This window comes from Lipomyces japonicus, assembly GCF_038497905.1.
Source record: "Lipomyces japonicus strain CBS 7319 unplaced genomic scaffold V1514scaffold_13, whole genome shotgun sequence".
NCBI lineage: Eukaryota > Fungi > Ascomycota > Lipomycetes > Lipomycetales > Lipomycetaceae > Lipomyces > Lipomyces japonicus.
The window spans coordinates 43,594-60,493 of NW_027117825.1; the positions used below are offsets into that span (position 1 = coordinate 43,594).

Genomic DNA, 16,900 nt, shown 5'->3' on the forward strand with positions numbered 1-16,900 from the left:
ATTTCCGCGCCTAATGCGGCTGTTTACAACCTATATGAAATTACAAATTATTATTTCCTTTATATAAATGCCAACCCAAAAAAAACAGCAAAATTTATTGCGCATCGTGTTCATGAAACAAATCCCAAGCTTCAGCACATAATTCCAAAAACCTCGTTCTTTTCGTTAGCTCTTCATCCACCCTGCGCCGTTTGGCCTGCGGTTGCGGAGACCATTGTTGCTGTGGCTGCTCGTAGCGCTCCTGGCTGCCTGTTCGGTATTCAGAGCAGTAAGCACAAAACTCATCACGTAGTGAATGTCGCCGCGTAGAAGTTGCATGCTGGTGCTGGTATTGTCGGTGTTGATGAGGCTGTTGTTGATAATTATGATGAGGCCGCGTGCCATGCTGCAGGGTTGATTCGCCTGCTTGCTGTTGCTGTTGCTGTTGCTGCTGTTGTTGGTGACCCAAAAGAGACGACCGCCGGCGTTGCTGCTGCTGCTGAACTCCAGTCATCACAGGCTTTGCCGTTTGCGGTTGCAATGGCAACGGCGGCCGCAGCACGTGGCCAACTTGTAGGGGTGACACCCTAGTGCGGTCGTCAGGCCGATGTGACGGCAGCGGCAACACGTTGCGCAATCCTGACTGAGTCGGTTGAACATGCAACCTGCTAAATTGTGGCCGCTGATGACTTAACGGTGCCGACCGGATCGCCCGTTCATAACCTGCTGACTGGTACTGCACTGGATCGACAATGTGGATGTTGGCTGGCGGCGGTGCCCTGCGTACCGGCTTCTTCAACGAGGCCGACGTCTTTGTCGCCATAAGTTGTGGTGGCTGTCGTCGTAGCTGTCGCTCACGGTCTTCATTCTCTTCTTCTTCCTCTTCGTCATCGTCATCGTCATCATCATCATCATCATCCTCGTCGTCGTCGTCTTCGTCGTCTTCGTCGTCTTCGTCGTTATCAGACTCGGTGATGACAACCGGCGCGCTTGCCGCCGCCGTCGTGGTATCCCCTGTTCGCTTCAATCGTGCCGCCGCAATTAGCTGTTTTTGTTGCTCGCCAATCTCCTTCGCCTTCAACACGGCGTCCATCATTTCGTAATTCATGGGTGGCAAGCCCGGCGACACGCAATGCAACGCCAGGCCCTGGATGATTTCCTTGGCCGACTTGCCCGCCGGTGCGGTTGCCGGTGGCGCGGTTCCGGACGCCAACGACAATGACGGCGACGAAATAATAATATTCGGTGGCCGCCGCTTGCCTGTCGCTTCTCCTGCTACTGTGCCTGCTGCTGCTGCTGATGATGATGATGATAATAGTCGCTTGGCCGCTGCTTCTGGCGTCGAAGTTTTGCTGGCTGGTACCTGTGCCGGCCGTGGCGAAAGCTTTGTGTTGATGTCCGCACTTATAACTGAAACCCCGCCTGTCGAAGCCATTTCCAAAAATGGTTTGCCAAAAAAAAAAAAAGACCGTCAAGATGCAAAATTGCAAACCCCAGAATGCAATTCTTTATATTCAAAAATCTCAGGGGCACACTCCTGAAACGGCGCCGCCTTGTTACGTAATGGGCCATGCAACTTGTCACGTAATCAACCAACTACAAATAATTCGCCTTCCCAATGACTTCAATATGTACAAGCAATTCCAAAAAAAAAACACCGAAAAATGAATGAAAACAGGTCATGAATATATACAAAACTAATAAGCCTAAAAAAAACAAAAACCACCTCACAAAAAAAAACACTTGCATACTTTACAGCTCGTCGGCAAAAAAAATAAACGGGCCTTCAACCGCGTCGTCACTGCCGGTATCATTGCCATCGCGCCACCGGCCAAGGATAATTTTCGACCCAGCAATAAACACGCCGTTGTATTCCCAAACCACTTCGTCTTCATCATCGTCCTCATAAGCATCAGGATTCATAAAGTCACGTCCGCCGGCAGTGTTGAGGTCATCATCCATCACCCGCACGTATTGCTTGCGCATGCCAAACCGGGCAAACCCGGGCAAGCCAAAGCATGGTTCAAGCGGAACTATCAGCGCTTTGGCGACATAATCAAGTTTATCTCGGCCGTGTATGATAAAGCAAGCAGGACCAGATACGGCTGGGATGTCGATCTCCATTACCTGCATGCAGTCAAACACGTCCGGCATGGTGGCGTACCGAATATCTTGTCCCTCCCGCGACTGTGAAAATGGTCTTATCGATACTGTCGTAGGTATTGTGGGAATAGTGGTCGTAGTCGTGGTGGTCATGGTGATATCCGCAGTGGTGGATTCAGCATCATCAATTTGTACATGCCGCCTGCTGCTGGCGGTCCCGGTTCGCCGGAGCAAGTCAAAATCCCAAAACGCAAGATAACCATACAATCCGGTCCAGTCCGGTAACATTTCAAACGACAAGGACGACAAATCTGTGCAATTCTTGAATGACAAATCGTCACCATCTGGCGGCGTGTTGAAAAAAGGCCATAATCCTTGCCGAACCATGGGCGTGTGATCGATATGATGGACAAAAAAATTTAAAATGGCCACCAGCGTGGCAAAATTCGGCATCATCCTGGCCGGGTCTTTTAGTAAGGCAAAATTTTGATCCGACCACGCAGAATCTGGCAGCGTGTCCTGCTGCTGATCCAGCCGTCGCCGCTTACCATGAGTGAAAATTGACCCGGCGTCAAGATGGCCAATTTCCGGTCTGGTGGTTGCAAACAGCGGGAACCGGTTCGAGTTATAGACCATGGCCTGAATGTCCGATATGGAATGCGTCAGCGGCGCTAACCCCATGCGGTGACCAAACACGAGACGGAGCATGTCAACCGGTTGCTGATGTAAACCGATGGTTGCCGGTGGTAATGTTGAAGGATGCCATGCTCGGTCAATATAAAGTGCTGGTAACGTGCCGGGCAGGAACTGATCGAACACGACTGCCGAAAATAATTGCGACTTGGCCAAGATGTCGTAATTCCGGCAGGCGTGATTGGCCAACAGGCGGATGGCCAACCGGACAAGATCGTCTTGCACTCTCGCACGATATTCCGCACTGGCGTACTGTGACCGGCAATTCGGCCCGTTGCGAAGCAGCAACACGGTCCTTCGTTTGAACTCTTCAAACGCGCGAACATGGACAATTTGCTGGTCCTGTAAAATTGCATTATCACCGTCGTCACCGTCATCATCAAACACGGCCCGCATTAATTCACGCCAGAGCACCTCGTTATTAAGCACAAACGACCGCAGGTAATTGCAAGTGGCGGACGCGGCCAGCACGTCCGTTGGCGAGCAACTGGCGAATATGGACGACAGCACTTCATGCGGCAATTCAAGCAGCATGATATTTAAACTTGGTTTCAATATTGAACAAACCTATTTGCTCTTATGTCTGTGGTCTAAGCATCAGTGAAGTATATGGAACAATATAAATACAGCGACTTCCGGGGGTCTTTTGGATTGTTTACGCATGCGATAAATCCCAGATAGGCAAGTTGGCACTTTTATCTCTAAACCTAAAAAGGCAACTCTGAGCCGCGCACAATTCCGGTGCTTAATTAAAACTTGAAAACATGTAGTTATTGCCATCACTTTTACGTTCACGATATAGCATAATTGATATATTAAATGTCATGATTTATATTTATGTGTAACTAGTGCTTCTGAACCACGCCTGACGAGTCGGCCTTGGCCAGAATATCTCGCTTGTACTGCTCAATATCACCATGGTACTGAGTCACGGACCCGTCATCGCACACCCACAACTGCCTGGTCGTGCGATTGATCATGGTCACGTCGTGCGAGACCAGCAACACGCCACCTTCAAACTTATTGATCGCTTCCGCCAATGCGTCCAATCCAGCAGTGTCAAGATGATTCGAAGGTTCGTCCAATACCAAAATGTGCGGGTTGTTCAAACCCAGGCATGCGAACGCGACCCTCGATTTTTGACCTCCAGATAGTAACTGCATTTTTTGCAATCCCAACGTGCCCGTGATTCCAAACGCGCCCAAATGCCGGCGGTATTCTTCCTCACTCTTGCCCGGCCATGTCTTGGCCATCCATGCCACCGCGCTCAGGTTTAAGTCCATGCTGTCAACATGGTGCTGAGCGAAATAACCGATTCTTAACCTGGCGTTTCGTTGCACCATACCTTTTGTCGGTTCAGCCTGGCCGGTCAAGACTTTTAGTAACGTGGTCTTGCCCGAACCGTTTGCGCCGACCAAGGCGATGCGGGAATCGAGTTGCACGGACAAATCAACATTGGATAAGATCGTGCGCTTGGTTGGATCGTACGAGAACGAAACGTTTTCTAACTGGATAATGGGTGGCGAAAGTTTTTCAACTTCAGGGAACCTGAACGTTAACGTTTGGTCTTCCTCCGGTGGTTCCAAAATCGGCAATTTTTCAAGCTTCTTGATCCTGCTTTGAGCTTCTTGAGACTTTGCCGCGTTGTATCTGAACTTATCAATAAATCCTTATGCATCGTTAGACAGCGAAAACTAATTTAAAAAAAAAAAAAAAAAAAAAAAAATTTATAAACTTACCTTGCAAATGCTTGCGATATGCCATTTGATTTTCGTATTCCCGTTTCTGATTTTTCCTTCGCTCTTCTCTTGTGGCGTAAAACATGTCGAAATTTGAATTTTTGTAATAATCCAATCGTTCAGAATGCTGATGAATAATATCGGTTGCAATTTCGTTCAAAAACGCTCGATCATGAGACACGACCAGGACCGTGCTGGGATAGCCTTGCAAGTATTGGGACAGGAACGTGATGGATGGCACGTCCAACATATTAGAAGGCTCGTCCAGTAACAACAGGTCTGGCTTGCAAAACAATGCACGTGCTAATGCCAACCTCATGCGCCAACCGCCGGAAAACGAATTTGTCGGGTTGTGTTGCTGCGCGGCCGAAAATCCCAATCCAAACAAGATCGTGGCCGCTCTCGATTCGGCCTTGTCGGCTTCAATGTCTGTCAATTTGGCGAAAACTTCGTTTAACGTGGCGTCTAACTCTGCCCGGTCATTTTCCAATTGCTGTTGCTGTTGCTGCTGTTGACCGTCTTGCACTTGCGGCAGCTCATTGAGTTGATCATCGATAGCTGCCAATTGCTTTGAAATGGAATCTTGATCTTTCAACAACCGCTTGCGCCAAACGTCGGCATCCAATACTGATTGCAACGCCGGCGTGTCGTCACCCAGGACTTCTTGTTCGACATGCAAGATCGTGATATGCTTTGGAACTGACAATTCGCGCCTGGCCAACGCTCGCAATAATGTTGACTTGCCAATACCGTTTTGACCAATCAAGCCGTACCTGCGACCGTATGCCAGCGTGAGTGACGTGTCAGACAAGATTCGTTGACCGGCACCGACGTAAAGATCAAAGTTATCAATCTTGATGTCCTTGCTCTTGGCATGACCGCCGTTAGCACCACCGCCGTTTCCTAATTGCAACGGATTAACTTTTAAGAAAAATTCGTCATAATCTTCACCGGTTGAGGCAGCGTTGATTAGTTTCGAAGCTTCATATTCCACGTTCTTTATAGCTCGTTTCTCCAACTTGGCTTGAATCTTGCGTTCAGCTTTTTCTAATTTTTTCTTGTCCACCCTGGAATCAACCTTGCGGCCACCGACCGCATCCAAATCGATCGTCGTGCCAAACAATCCGACTGACGACATGGCATCCCGTTGAGCGCCGATAACTAATGCCTGGTCCAATAATTTGCCGCCACCACTACCACTCGTACCACTGCCGACCGCACTGTTGCCATGATCTGCAGCAGCTGCTTTCGCTTTATACAACGGCACCAATTCGGCCAACAAATTCTGTGCCAACGCTGTCACGGCACGAGTGGATGCGCCGGCGTTAACCAAGAGGTCACGCACAAACGTGACTTCGGATTCAACATTGGCAGCAGCTGATGCTGACGACGATGCCAGGTATGATACGTACCCGGCACAGTATTCTGAAACTACCGAGTCAATCGACGGTGCGGCCTTGCGAACTTGGTCGGCCAGCGATGAAGATGACATTTTGTATCAAATATAGATGGATATCCAAACAATTGTTTATCAACTCGGCTTCGGTTGAAATTCTTTTTTTTTTTTTTTTAAAGCTCGTCCGCGCGGCTCAATGATGTTTTACCGAAGCAGCCCCTGGCAACCACAAATCCTTTCACAAATATTATTTACACATTCAAGGTCGAACAAGTAATAATAATAATAATAATAATAATCATGAGCAAGTTACAATCTCGCGTAAGAGGTATTTTAAGGACAAAATATATGTTTTAATTGGGGTTTGTACTAACAAACATATCGGTTAGCTAAATCCCCCGAGACATGGGACGATGATTTTGTCGACACCGGCATCAATAACCACGACGGCGACAACGACGACGACGAACAGGGATTAGTGGCCGTACCGGCACATATTTCAATCTTGCAAGCCAAAATCATGACTGACTTGCGCACGATCAAGGAATTAGCCACCGCCGTGGCGAGCTTGAAAACATCACTTATTGACGTGCGTGGTGATCATGACGATCGTGCGACTGTGGTCACCGGTACAGTTGTCGTGCCACAGGCTGTGTTGGATGAAGCCGTGGCATTGGTTGCTTTGGCGGAACATAACGAGGCTGGCCATGGCGGCCGGGATATTGTCCAGCAAGTCAACAACAATACGACGGCGACTATGACGACTATAGATGACCATGTCAGACCGTTTACTACGGCAGTGGATTTTGACGCCACCGCGTTGCCGGGCCTGATTGCTCGCGTGAACCAGGCAAGGCTTGCGATCGATAACGCCGTGCAAGCGTCATTAAGCCAGTAAAAAAAAAAAGAGAAACATGAACAGTGTTATTTTATTCATACTTTTAATTTTGAGCACCACAACGACAACAACGACGATGAGCAACACGGCTGCACCAGGGCTTGCTGTTGCTCAGATTTTGCCACGACTTGTCGCAGATACAACGACCTGCGCCTGGCTGCTTGACTGATCAGGTGCCGTCGCACGGACGCTCGCAAGTTCGTCCTGGCTTTTGCTGCGGTACCGGTGGTTACGGTTGCCATGAATACGACGCCAGCTGCCGCCGTCGTTGTCGTGGTAGTGGTCGTGTCATCGTGATGGTGATGAGCTTGTTTTCTTTTAATCATGCTGAAGAATAAATTTTTTTTGTCATTTTTTGCATTAGTCTTATTGTTACTGCTTGAGAACGTGTTGCGTAGTCGAAACTTGATCATGTTTAGGTATCCAGTAGCTGCCATTTTTTTTGGGCAAAGCAAGTTAAGAAAAGGACAGTCAATGTAACTTGTAAAATTATAAAGTGTGTAAATTATCAATGTTGCATTCTGGCCGAAATCAAAACATGTAAACTATTAGTAAACAAATTGTGAGTTGCGGTACAAGCCCCGCAGGCACACCATTCAATGAAGGCATCAATCAAATTGTTCTTACGAGCAGTTGTGTTCATCAAGCAAAAGTCTGAAAACTCTTTGGTGTGCACTCCGAGTTCAACTCCGAGTTCACCAAACTTCGCACTCATGTGACCTAAAATATGGCAAGGCTATGCAGTTTACCAGTCCATGAGTACTAGCAGAGCATCTTTCTGTTGTACGTAAAGTGGCCAAAATTGAGCAAACATATCCCACGCCTGTTGCCCATTCCCAAAATTTCCGAAAAATAAAAAATTCAAGCACAATGCAAAAAAAGCAAGTATGCAATTGAATGCATACATGGTCCTCAAAGATGTGTGACTTAAACCCCGGCTTGGTATAAAATAACTCCTGTTCCAAAATTCAACATTTAATTTTCCCCATTATCCGTGTTCGACAACATGCTCAACTCCGAAACATAAACTAACTCATAGATTTAAAATATCAGTCATGGTGATCAATATTGAGGTTGTTTTTGGTTTGGATGCTGCAGTTTTGAGCCCTTACGCGACAACACCATTGCGTTTGCACCATTAAAACAAACCATAATGCAGGTATGGCATACCTATAGCAGCGCTTTGTGCCTGGTTTCAATTTAACTATGGGGGCCAAACTGACCATAGTCTAGCAACTCATGAGCAACCAGCAAAGATGGTAAGTTTTAATTCAACAAGCCAATTAGTTGTTTGTGTTGATTTGAATATGTGTTTCTGGTATTAACAAATTTTTTTTTATTTAGACACAAGTTGGCAGCCTGCATGATGATGTAATTGTATGTATTCCTCACGCTCGCAGGGCAAATAAGCCTGCCAATTGCCAATGGCAGACAATATATACATAATATTTTTTTTTATTGAAGCAAATTGGCTAATCTTGATGATATGGTAGCATGATGCGGTTCTTGATTATTATGGCAAGCGACTGGCGACGAGTTCATCAGACAGGACGATCAAGATTTTTGAAATCGATGGTGATCAACATAAGCTGATCGAAACCCTTCGCGGGTACGTAAAACCTTTTTTTTTTTTTTTTGAAACTCATGATGATGATGACGACGACGACGACGACGACGACGATGGTGATGGTGGTGGTGGAGCTGATTGAAACTGATTGAGCAAACAGGCATGAAGGTCCGGTATGGCAAGTCGCATGGGCGCACCCCAAGTTTGGAGTCGTGCTCGCATCAGCATCATACGACGGCAAGGTTATAATTTGGCGTGAGGACGAGTCTTCGGGTCAGTGGTCCTCCATTGCCACGCATGCCGTGCACGACGCATCCGTGAACTCGATCTCGTGGGCGCCCATCACGGACGGCGGCGCGGTGTTGGCCGCCGCATCGTCCGACGGCACCGTGTCCGTCATCGCGTTTGCTGACGATGGCAGTTTGAGTTCCGTAACCGTGCGCGCGCACGCCGGTGCCGTGAACGCGGTCGTGTGGGCACCGTCAGGTGGCAAGCGGTTCGCGTCCGGCGGGTCGGACAACGTCGTGCGCGTGTGGCGGTTCGATGACACGGCTAATAATTACGTGGAACAGGCAAGCTTGCAGGCGCACGCGGATTGGATCCGGGACCTGGCATGGGCACCCTCGGTTTTGCCGCGGTCGTATTTGGCGTCAGCGTCCGAGGACAGGTCCGTGATTGTGTGGACGCAGGACTCGGCAGCGGAAAATTGGACCAAGACCGTGTTGCAACCATCAGGTTCCGCAAGCGAAGCTAACACGAATACAAAGTTCCCGGATACGGTGTGGCGAGTTAGTTGGTCGCTTTCAGGTAACGTGCTGGCGGTTGCAAGTGGTGATAACAAGATAACATTATGGAAGGAGAACTTGCAAGGCACATGGGAACAAGCAGGTGAGATTGACGAGTAAATTAATGTATACATATAGAAACACTTTTTTTTTAAAAAAAATATTCCTCTTTTTTTTTTTTTCTTACTTTATCATATTTATTATAATACATGATGACGAGTAGACCGGCGTAACGGAGTATGGGGAGGATTTTTTGGCTTCACGCCTGCCAGTGATTGCGGCGGCACGATGACGAACCTGCGAGCAGGAACGTCCGGCACGGGTTCATAATTGTCATTTTCGGTTTCGGTTTCGATTTCGATTTCGATTTCATGGTTGTTGGCGCCAACGTGGTCATGATTGGTCATGACTTCGTCTTGCTGCAGCTGAAGATAATAATGAAACAACGAATTCATGCCCCCGGACTTGCCGGTCACTAACGGCGTCCATACCAAGTCGTGCGCATGCAAGCTCAAGTAAGATTTTGCTTGCCAGGACTGCACGACCTGATTCACGACTGCGTGATCGATCCTGATCGCGTACGTGCCCGTGATCGGGTCCCGCACGATGCAGTTTAACAATTCCAACCCGCAAATCACGTCGTCCGGTGTCATGCCCGTGCGCGAGCTCAATTGCGAAACCGAAACGGTCGCGGTCGTGATTGTGCTCAGTTCATGAGCAATAACTTGCTTCCAATAATTGCGATACGAAACCAATCCCAAATTACTAAGTGGTTTTTCAGGCGTGCCGGTCTTGCCCTCATGACGTGAAAGCAAATAAGAAAAAGATATTAAAAAATTGCCATAACCTTTGCGTTGATAAATTGGCAAGGTTAGAATACACGACACGTTATAGATCGACGAGGCTAATTTTTCCTAAACCCCTCAGTTCATTAGTTTTGAAAAAAAAAAAAAAAAAAGAGTAATGCCTCACTTTTGAAAAATATCCAACAAAATGACAACCGGTGGCATCGTTTTCAGTCATGACATAAAACAGAAAAGGTTCGACATCGTAATACAACGTTTTTGACCCTAAAAATAATTTTGCCATGAGGCACAAGTTTTGACAATATAATGATTCCTTGCGGCCATCGACTTCAAATATGGAAATATTATCGTGACGATAAATTTCATCGCCGGGAGGATGAAATTTTAAACATTTAACTTGATGCCTCCAAAAGATGAATTCAGAGTTCATGTATTTAAGACAGTATTCACAAACATACACGGTGGCGTGTTGATTATATTCTTGCGGGTATGGTGACGTGTACCAAGTGGCAATATCGAAATTTGCAAACCGGATCGATTTAATTTTAGATATCGAATGCGGATTTAACGTGTCCGTGTTTGTGACTGCGCTGCTGTCACTATCACTGTCACTGTCACTGTCACTATCACTTTCACTGTCATTGTGAGAGGAAGAAGGAGAAGACGACGACGATAACGACGTAGTCATGCTTGATGAATCTGAATCTGCAACATTACCAGACTGCGATAAATACAACGTCTTTGCGAAAACCATCCTGTCCGTGATCGTCGGTGTGGTCCTTGTCGTATCCGCATCTTTGCCCTTCACGACTCCGGCATAGGGCATCAGTGAAGAGGACGAGGACGATGGCGCATGGTCGATCGACAGGTAAGATGCTATGGCCATGTTGGGCTTTGTCACGTCAATGTGAGATGCCAGCTTGCGCAGGTTGAATTTGGCAATCAAGGAAGAAGAATCTGATGATGGCGCAAATGAGATCAAGCCGGAACGTGCGTGCGCTTTTGAACCATGCCGCCGCCGCCGCTGTCGTCGTCGTTGTCGTTGTCGTTGTTGTTGTCGTCGTTGTCGGCCGTGAGAACTTTGGTTTTGCACTAGCTGTTCATCTTTATTTTGCTGCTGCTCTTGTTCTTGTTCTTGTAGCTCTTGTGACTGTAGTTCTTGTTCTTGCCGTCTTGGTTGTCGCACGCGTTGAGGCCTGGCCTGCATAACACAACAATCAGCACAAACCCACGCCGGCATGGTCCGCCTGCTGCGTCGCAACGCAGAAGACCGTAAAACTTGCAAGCATCGATCGTGAACTAAGCAAAAAAAAACCCCCCCGTGTTAATCATTTGTGCATTCCTTCATACCAATACGGGCCATGACATACCTGATGGCCGGCCGCAGTCGTGACACGCCGTGACCGGGTCGACAGTGTTGGCTTGAAACCGCTCACCGCATGCGCTTGCAAAAGATCATGTTAGCATAAAATATGTCAATTGCACGGTGTTTACGTACTCGCATGATTGCAGGGCCGGGGTGGATCGCAACCGCCTGGCCATGACGCGTCAATTTGATGTCATCGCCTTGTCATAACAATACCAAAATCATGTCCAATATTCAAAAACTAAACCACGGCGAAGCGCGTGGGTTAGGGGTCGTACGTTTGGCCTATCAGAAAATGCGGAATTTTAAAGAAAATGGCGGTCGGGGGGCAACGAGTATTGTTTTATTTGCTGCGAGGACCGAAAATAAAAACCAGAGAGCAAGCATGATTCCATTTGAAGCTTTATTGCCTTACGGCGTGATTATTACTGTGAGTGGGCTCATGCGTTTGAGTTGTGTGTGAAGAGATTTTTTTTTTGGTTGACCAGAGACCAATATGTTAGATGGTTGTGGTCGCTGCCACCGGATCAACCGTTTTTTCGACATTGAAGAATGATGGCAAGAAGCAACGATTGAACAAGGATGATTGGGATCGGTTAAGTAAGAGCGACGGGGTGAAATGATGAGAAATTTACGTTGGGCGGGTGGGCTAACACTCGGTTAGTGATTGAACGGGATTTGCGGTTGACGGGCCGGTTTCGTGCCCAGACGGACGAGTTGAGTGCTCGGCCAGGGTTCGAGTTGTCGTCGACATGGAAGGTAAATATGATTTATATGCAAAGCAGTAGTAGCGGCAGCAGCAGCAGCGGCGGCACGGTACGGTACGGGAGGGTGAACGAATGGCTAACCGAAAGCAGGCGAACCGGGTGTGGGACGATTAGGCATACAGAAAAAGAGCACATCATCTAAATAAATAACTACATTTTGAACTATATACATAAAAACTTTTCTATATTGTAAAAAGAAAAAACAAAACCACTAAGCAAAGTCATTCCACATCTATCCATTATGCAATTACTCTAGGGCAGTCGCGCTGCTGACGAGCCGGTAGTCGTGACCAGCCGAGTCTTCAGGCACGTCAACCTGGGCCAACTTGCCCGAGGCCACGTCGTACACGACGCCGGTGACGTCGAGCTGGTTGCGGGCAATCGCATCGGCCACGACCGGCAACCGGGTCAGGTTGTGGACCTGCGTAGCCACGTTAAGCTCCACCAGCCGGTTCACTTTCGCGACCTGGTCAGGGATCTGGTCGAGCTCGTTGCCATGCCTGACCTTGATGTCACGCAGGTTGCGCAGCCACGTGTCGAGCAGGCCGCCGAGCTGCTTGTTGCCGAAGCAGGCGTGCGCGCCGCCGCAGTCGTAGTGGCCGCACACGACAATGTGCTTGACCTTGAGCACGTCGACGGCAAATTGCACGACCGACAACGACGCCACGTCGTTGTTGGGCAGCAGGTTGGCGATGTTTCGGTGCACAAAGACCTCGCCCGGAGGCAGGTCCAGGCATTGATCACCGGCCCGCGAATCCGAGCAACCGATCCACAGGATCTGCGGCGACTGGCCGGCACCGTTGCGGGCAAACAGGCCCGGGTGAGCCTGCTCCTGGCGGGCAGCCCATGCCGCGTTGGCCTGCAACAGCGGAGCCAGGAACGAGTTTGGCGCCGACGGTGACGGTTGGGATGACATGGATCTGGTGGCGATGCTGACTAAACGGGGCGACTTGGACAACGGCTTGGGCGACAAACACAGCAACGCACGTAACGACGAAGACAACGACAACGACAGCGTGACGGCGGGAAAAAAAACCAAAAACAACAAATAAAAAAAATTCAGTGACGATTAGACGTGAAGGATTGCGACAGTAAGTTGGATGGATATGCGAAAGCGTCGAGGGAGAAAAATGTCATGATGTATAAGGCAGGCAAGTGGGCCGGTGGGCCGGTGGGCCGGTGGGCAGGAGTGTAATTTTCATGTTACATAATGTATTACGCATCATAATTTTATGACAAACAAGCAAGTGTATTGACAAGAGGGCAGACTAGATCTGACGTAACCGGTTCCGTGTGGCCGTCGCGGCAGCCAAGTCGAACGACGTTGGCGGGCCCGACCCGTGCTGATGGCCGTGATTCGGCTGGGCTGGCACGGGCAGGCGCAATGTCAGGCTAAAATGCTTGCGAGGCAGCTGCGGCCGCACGCCGATGCCTTCGTCCACCATGTTGGTATGGTCGTGGTCGTGGTCGTGGTCGTGGTCGTGATCGTGATCGTGATCGTGATCATGATATTGGTCATGGTCGTGGTCGGACTCGGAAGACCGCCGCCGTCGTCGCCGCCGGTGCATGCTTGCCGGGTCGCTGCGCAGCCGCAACCGCACGCCCTGGTCTGACAACATCCTCGAAAGCTTTGTCGATTCAAGCACGCCCGGGAACGTGCGAGCAGAGTGAACCGTGACCACGTCGGACACGACCGCGGACACGAACGTGGCCGCGCCGTGGCCGTCGTGATCAGGCATGGTCTCGAACAGGCAGAACCGTAGCCTGAACCGGCCTTCGATCTTGATCGACAGGTCGCCAAACACAAACACGTTCGTGCTGCTTGCATTGTTGCTGTTGCTGTTGTGGTCCAGGTGCACGCGGTGCAAGGAAGACACCAGCGTGCCGGCCATGCTGTCACACGCACGCATGTTCACCGACCGGTCCCGGTCCGGCTCGTGCAAGGTCGCGCACATGAAGAAAAACCGGTCGTGTAGATGATTGTTGTTGCTGCTGCTGTTGTTGCCGTTGATGGTGAGTTCGATAATCGGTGGCGGGTCCACCGGTTTGCGGTCGGTCAATGCCCTGGCCGACGTGCTCAAGCCTGCAGCCTTGGCTCGAATGGCATGCTGCCGAATCGTAAGTAAGACGCCGTGATTGTTAATCTTGTCGTCGTCGTCGTCATAATCATTATTATTATCTTGATCGCCCGCCAACTTGGTGGCGAGCGTGCGCAAGATCGAGGCCGGAGGCCGAACCAGGAGGGCCAGGATTATCGTACTTTTATATATATTCTGGCAATTGAATTATATTGACAAACATTCACCCCGTAGCAGTACTTGTACTACTCATACGTACGATATATATAATATAATACTATACAATACTCGACTACAATTCGTCTTTTGTGTTTTTTTTTTTTTCACTTGTACATGCAAACTTAATCATCAAACTTGAAGCTGCCGGATTCAAACCCAATCGTGCCACCGCGGTAACTGCCGCGCTTCATTTTGTTTTTGCTCTTGGTGAAGCCCTTGCCGCGGACCTGGGTCAACACCGCGTTGGCCTGCTGGCCCCAGGTGCCGGCCGCACCTTTGTAGGTGTTGTCCATGACCTCGTCGGACGCGAACGAGACTTTGGTTCGGTCAATGCGGGAAAATCGCTTGTTTGGATTCCTACGACGGTTGGTTAGCTAGCCATGCAAAATCAAACAAAACAAAAGAAGGGGGCGGGGGCGGGAAAGGGGGCGCGCTTACCCGGACTGGCCGTTGCCATTTTCGGCGTCGTCTTCGCCGTCGTCGTCGTCACCGGCTTTTCGCTTGCGGCCGTTGCCGGCGGCGGAACGTGCCGTGGTTGCCGTGGTTGTGTTTTCAGCCGAGTCCGCCGGGTCTTGTTGATCTTCACTCGACTCTGAGCTGTCTGATTCTGAACTTGAACTAGAGTCTGATTCTGATTCTGAACTAGAGCTAGTGCTAGTGCTAGAACTAGAAGATGATTCTGATTCTGATTCTGATTCTGATTCTGAACTGGATTCTGAACTGGATTCTGAACTGGATTCTGACTTTGACTCGGAGTTGGTCTTGGTCTTCGTCTTGGACTTGGATTCAGGTTCCGACTCTGAATCCGACTCTGAATCCGAACTGGAGTCCGAATCTGATCCTTCATCTTGCAAATCCTTCATGGTCTTGTTTTCTCGCCAAAGATAATACCACACTTCCACTGGCACGTTCTCTCGTTCATCATCACCTTGTTCCTCCTCGTCTTCACCGGCAAACCGCACGCTGGCAAACTCGGCCTTCTTGCCCGCCTCTTTCACCACCGCCTTGGCTGCCTTGCTTAAGCCATGTCGGACCAAAAACTCATGCACGTATGGCAATACTTCCCGTGCCGTAGCCTGCTCTGCCATGTTCTATGTCTAATACGTATATATATATTTATGGAACTCAACTGGTAAACAATTTTTTTTTAGGCTTTTTTTTTTTGCAAAAAAAAAAAAATTTATTGAGCCGCCCAGCTGCCCCTGGTAATAGTCACGTGACGCTTACTCAACTGGGGCAAATCAACATGAACATTTCGAACGTAAAGTCGTGACAAACTGTTCACCAATGGACCTGCACGCGCCCATGTTCCGGTCCGTGGCCACCGCTGTGCCAGATGCAACCGTGGCTGCTCATAATCGCGCCTTGGCTGAGCGCGATACTTCACAACAACAACAACAACAACAACAACATGATGCCAACGCTCACGTGCAGGCCGCCGCGGCCGGCATCGACGACACGCTGGACGAAATGAACTGGTCCGGACGTGATTCGTCGCGCGCGCTCGATCGTCGGATTGTAGCTGCACTAGCTCAGATTGACGCTGCTGCTGCCAGCCAGGCCGCATCGGCATCGTCCACGCCGGCTGACCTGGTGGCTGCGTTGGACAGGGCCATGGCCGAGGCCGCAGCGTTGGAGCGAAACCTGGCCGCATACAGGAACCGGTTGTCATGAAATATATATATTTTTAAAGTCATTAATGTACATAAATAATTCAATACCATGGCGCTATTAGTCCCACCATGTCACCAGGCCCATGCCGTACGTCTGGCATGAACCCACCACCGCATACGCCGGCGTCGGCCGAGGCGCGCCACTGCTTGCTCCCGCTCCTGTTCCTGCTGTTCCTGATGCTGCGCTTGTGTTTGCGTCATTGTTATTGTCATCGCCGTTGACCTCGTTGCGCGGGCCGACCGGTGATTGATCCGTAAACACTTCTCGTTCAACCTTGAACCGAACCTGCTCGTTCGTATCCAGGTACAGTTCCGGCCCGTCCGGCGTTCGCCATACCCATGCCTGCTCCCGGGCCACAAAAACGCATCCTTCAAACAAATATTCCTTGGGAACCGTAACCTCATCGAAAAATTCCATGCGCACGCGAATGCCGTCCTCCGTGCAGGAACTGATCCACCCGGTCATGACTTCACCCACGAACGGTCGAAACACAATCACCCGGAACGTACATCGAATGTAAGAACTGCCATCACCAGGCCGAATCAGGCCGTCCCCTATCGTCACCACGTCATACACGCACACGCACAAGCCGACGCCTTGCACGACCTTGTTTGCATACTTGCCATTAATCTCGTCCTCAACTGCTTCCAAAGTTGGCTTGTCAAACTTGGCCGGCACGATCCTAATCAAATCTGAAATCTTGCTCAACACAAACATGCATGGACTCGTCGTATAGTATTTTTTTTTTCTTTTTTTGTTTTTGTTTTTGGGCTTGTTTTTTTTTTCTATTTACACAATAATTTTTTTTAGAGTTTGGCGTCATAAGTATA

At 49.3% G+C, this 16,900-nt stretch overlaps 11 protein-coding genes across 11 annotated transcripts; 3 read left to right on the forward strand and 8 right to left on the reverse strand.

Moving 5' to 3' along the window:
- Positions 1 to 12: 12 nt before the first annotated feature.
- On the reverse strand, positions 13 to 1,573 carry V1514DRAFT_29984 (uncharacterized protein). The gene has a single exon (XM_066925521.1). It carries the CDS (start codon positions 1,412 to 1,414, stop codon positions 95 to 97), a length of 1,320 nt encoding a protein of 439 aa, XP_066784067.1. The 5' UTR covers positions 1,415 to 1,573; the 3' UTR covers positions 13 to 94.
- A 51-nt stretch (positions 1,574 to 1,624) lies between these two features.
- On the reverse strand, positions 1,625 to 3,566 carry V1514DRAFT_328691 (uncharacterized protein). Its single transcript, XM_066927211.1, has one exon. The coding sequence runs from the start codon at positions 3,307 to 3,309 to the stop codon at positions 1,732 to 1,734; it is 1,578 nt and encodes a 525-aa protein (XP_066784068.1). The 5' UTR covers positions 3,310 to 3,566; the 3' UTR covers positions 1,625 to 1,731.
- On the reverse strand, positions 3,402 to 6,128 carry V1514DRAFT_328693 (P-loop containing nucleoside triphosphate hydrolase protein). Its single transcript, XM_066927212.1, has 2 exons — positions 4,515 to 6,128; positions 3,402 to 4,444 (listed from the first exon to the last, which is right to left on the reverse strand). The coding sequence occupies exons 1-2, from the start codon at positions 6,004 to 6,006 to the stop codon at positions 3,621 to 3,623; spliced, it is 2,316 nt and encodes a 771-aa protein (XP_066784069.1). The 5' UTR covers positions 6,007 to 6,128; the 3' UTR covers positions 3,402 to 3,620.
- Positions 6,129 to 7,697: 1,569 nt separating this feature from the next.
- V1514DRAFT_328699 (WD40-repeat-containing domain protein) lies at positions 7,698 to 9,403 on the forward strand. Its single transcript, XM_066927213.1, has 4 exons — positions 7,698 to 8,067; positions 8,153 to 8,185; positions 8,302 to 8,417; positions 8,536 to 9,403. Exons 1-4 carry the CDS (start codon positions 8,065 to 8,067, stop codon positions 9,278 to 9,280), a joined length of 897 nt encoding a protein of 298 aa, XP_066784070.1. The 5' UTR covers positions 7,698 to 8,064; the 3' UTR covers positions 9,281 to 9,403.
- Positions 9,183 to 11,531, reverse strand: V1514DRAFT_328701 (acyl-CoA N-acyltransferase). Its single transcript, XM_066927214.1, has 4 exons — positions 11,465 to 11,531; positions 11,337 to 11,410; positions 10,133 to 11,265; positions 9,183 to 10,074 (listed from the first exon to the last, which is right to left on the reverse strand). Exons 1-4 carry the CDS (start codon positions 11,506 to 11,508, stop codon positions 9,361 to 9,363), a joined length of 1,965 nt encoding a protein of 654 aa, XP_066784071.1. The 5' UTR covers positions 11,509 to 11,531; the 3' UTR covers positions 9,183 to 9,360.
- A 56-nt stretch (positions 11,532 to 11,587) lies between these two features.
- Positions 11,588 to 12,270, forward strand: V1514DRAFT_328703 (uncharacterized protein). The gene is made up of 4 exons (XM_066927215.1): positions 11,588 to 11,762; positions 11,836 to 11,932; positions 11,997 to 12,091; positions 12,190 to 12,270. Exons 1-4 carry the CDS (start codon positions 11,628 to 11,630, stop codon positions 12,211 to 12,213), a joined length of 351 nt encoding a protein of 116 aa, XP_066784072.1. The 5' UTR covers positions 11,588 to 11,627; the 3' UTR covers positions 12,214 to 12,270.
- V1514DRAFT_351515 (carbonic anhydrase) lies at positions 12,239 to 13,497 on the reverse strand. The gene has a single exon (XM_066929460.1). The coding sequence runs from the start codon at positions 13,013 to 13,015 to the stop codon at positions 12,347 to 12,349; it is 669 nt and encodes a 222-aa protein (XP_066784073.1). The 5' UTR covers positions 13,016 to 13,497; the 3' UTR covers positions 12,239 to 12,346.
- Positions 13,498 to 13,676: 179 nt separating this feature from the next.
- V1514DRAFT_263947 (velvet factor) lies at positions 13,677 to 14,153 on the reverse strand (the record flags this gene model as incomplete). The annotated part of the gene is made up of 1 exon (XM_066924782.1): positions 13,677 to 14,153. A coding segment is annotated over one exon (477 nt), but the record flags the coding sequence as incomplete, so codon positions are not given.
- Positions 14,154 to 14,463: 310 nt separating this feature from the next.
- On the reverse strand, positions 14,464 to 15,613 carry V1514DRAFT_328709 (SRP40, C-terminal domain-containing protein; the record flags this gene model as incomplete). The annotated part of the gene is given in 3 exon segments (XM_066927216.1): positions 14,464 to 14,753; positions 14,835 to 15,082; positions 15,101 to 15,613. Coding segments are annotated over 3 exon segments (863 nt in total), but the record flags the coding sequence as incomplete, so codon positions are not given.
- A 57-nt stretch (positions 15,614 to 15,670) lies between these two features.
- On the forward strand, positions 15,671 to 16,098 carry V1514DRAFT_30584 (uncharacterized protein). The gene has a single exon (XM_066925661.1). The coding sequence runs from the start codon at positions 15,684 to 15,686 to the stop codon at positions 16,068 to 16,070; it is 387 nt and encodes a 128-aa protein (XP_066784076.1). The 5' UTR covers positions 15,671 to 15,683; the 3' UTR covers positions 16,071 to 16,098.
- Positions 16,059 to 16,882, reverse strand: V1514DRAFT_328711 (RNA polymerase III subunit Rpc25-domain-containing protein). Its single transcript, XM_066927217.1, has one exon. The coding sequence runs from the start codon at positions 16,785 to 16,787 to the stop codon at positions 16,128 to 16,130; it is 660 nt and encodes a 219-aa protein (XP_066784077.1). The 5' UTR covers positions 16,788 to 16,882; the 3' UTR covers positions 16,059 to 16,127.
- Positions 16,883 to 16,900: the final 18 nt, after the last annotated feature.

Coding starts and splice junctions, on each gene's coding strand:
- V1514DRAFT_328703 (XM_066927215.1), top strand. CDS start 11,628: ATGCGGAATTTTAAAGAAAATGGCGGTCGGGGGGCAACGAGTATTGTT. Junction 11,763..11,835: donor CTTACGGCGTGATTATTACT/GTGAGTGGGCTC, acceptor CCAATATGTTAG/ATGGTTGTGGTCGCTGCCAC. Junction 11,933..11,996: donor GGATGATTGGGATCGGTTAA/GTAAGAGCGACG, acceptor ACACTCGGTTAG/TGATTGAACGGGATTTGCGG.
- V1514DRAFT_351515 (XM_066929460.1), bottom strand. CDS start 13,015: ATGTCATCCCAACCGTCACCGTCGGCGCCAAACTCGTTCCTGGCTCCG.
- V1514DRAFT_29984 (XM_066925521.1), bottom strand. CDS start 1,414: ATGGCTTCGACAGGCGGGGTTTCAGTTATAAGTGCGGACATCAACACA.
- V1514DRAFT_30584 (XM_066925661.1), top strand. CDS start 15,684: ATGGACCTGCACGCGCCCATGTTCCGGTCCGTGGCCACCGCTGTGCCA.
- V1514DRAFT_328701 (XM_066927214.1), bottom strand. CDS start 11,508: ATGGCCAGGCGGTTGCGATCCACCCCGGCCCTGCAATCATGCGA. Junction 11,266..11,336: donor CGACTGCGGCCGGCCATCAG/GTATGTCATGGC, acceptor TTTTTTGCTTAG/TTCACGATCGATGCTTGCAA. Junction 10,075..10,132: donor TTGTTGGATATTTTTCAAAA/GTGAGGCATTAC, acceptor TGAGGGGTTTAG/GAAAAATTAGCCTCGTCGAT.
- V1514DRAFT_328711 (XM_066927217.1), bottom strand. CDS start 16,787: ATGTTTGTGTTGAGCAAGATTTCAGATTTGATTAGGATCGTGCCGGCC.
- V1514DRAFT_328699 (XM_066927213.1), top strand. Junction 8,186..8,301: donor GCCTGCATGATGATGTAATT/GTATGTATTCCT, acceptor ATGATATGGTAG/CATGATGCGGTTCTTGATTA. Junction 8,418..8,535: donor CTGATCGAAACCCTTCGCGG/GTACGTAAAACC, acceptor TTGAGCAAACAG/GCATGAAGGTCCGGTATGGC.
- V1514DRAFT_328693 (XM_066927212.1), bottom strand. CDS start 6,006: ATGTCATCTTCATCGCTGGCCGACCAAGTTCGCAAGGCCGCACCGTCG. Junction 4,445..4,514: donor ATATCGCAAGCATTTGCAAG/GTAAGTTTATAA, acceptor ACGATGCATAAG/GATTTATTGATAAGTTCAGA.
- V1514DRAFT_328691 (XM_066927211.1), bottom strand. CDS start 3,309: ATGCTGCTTGAATTGCCGCATGAAGTGCTGTCGTCCATATTCGCCAGT.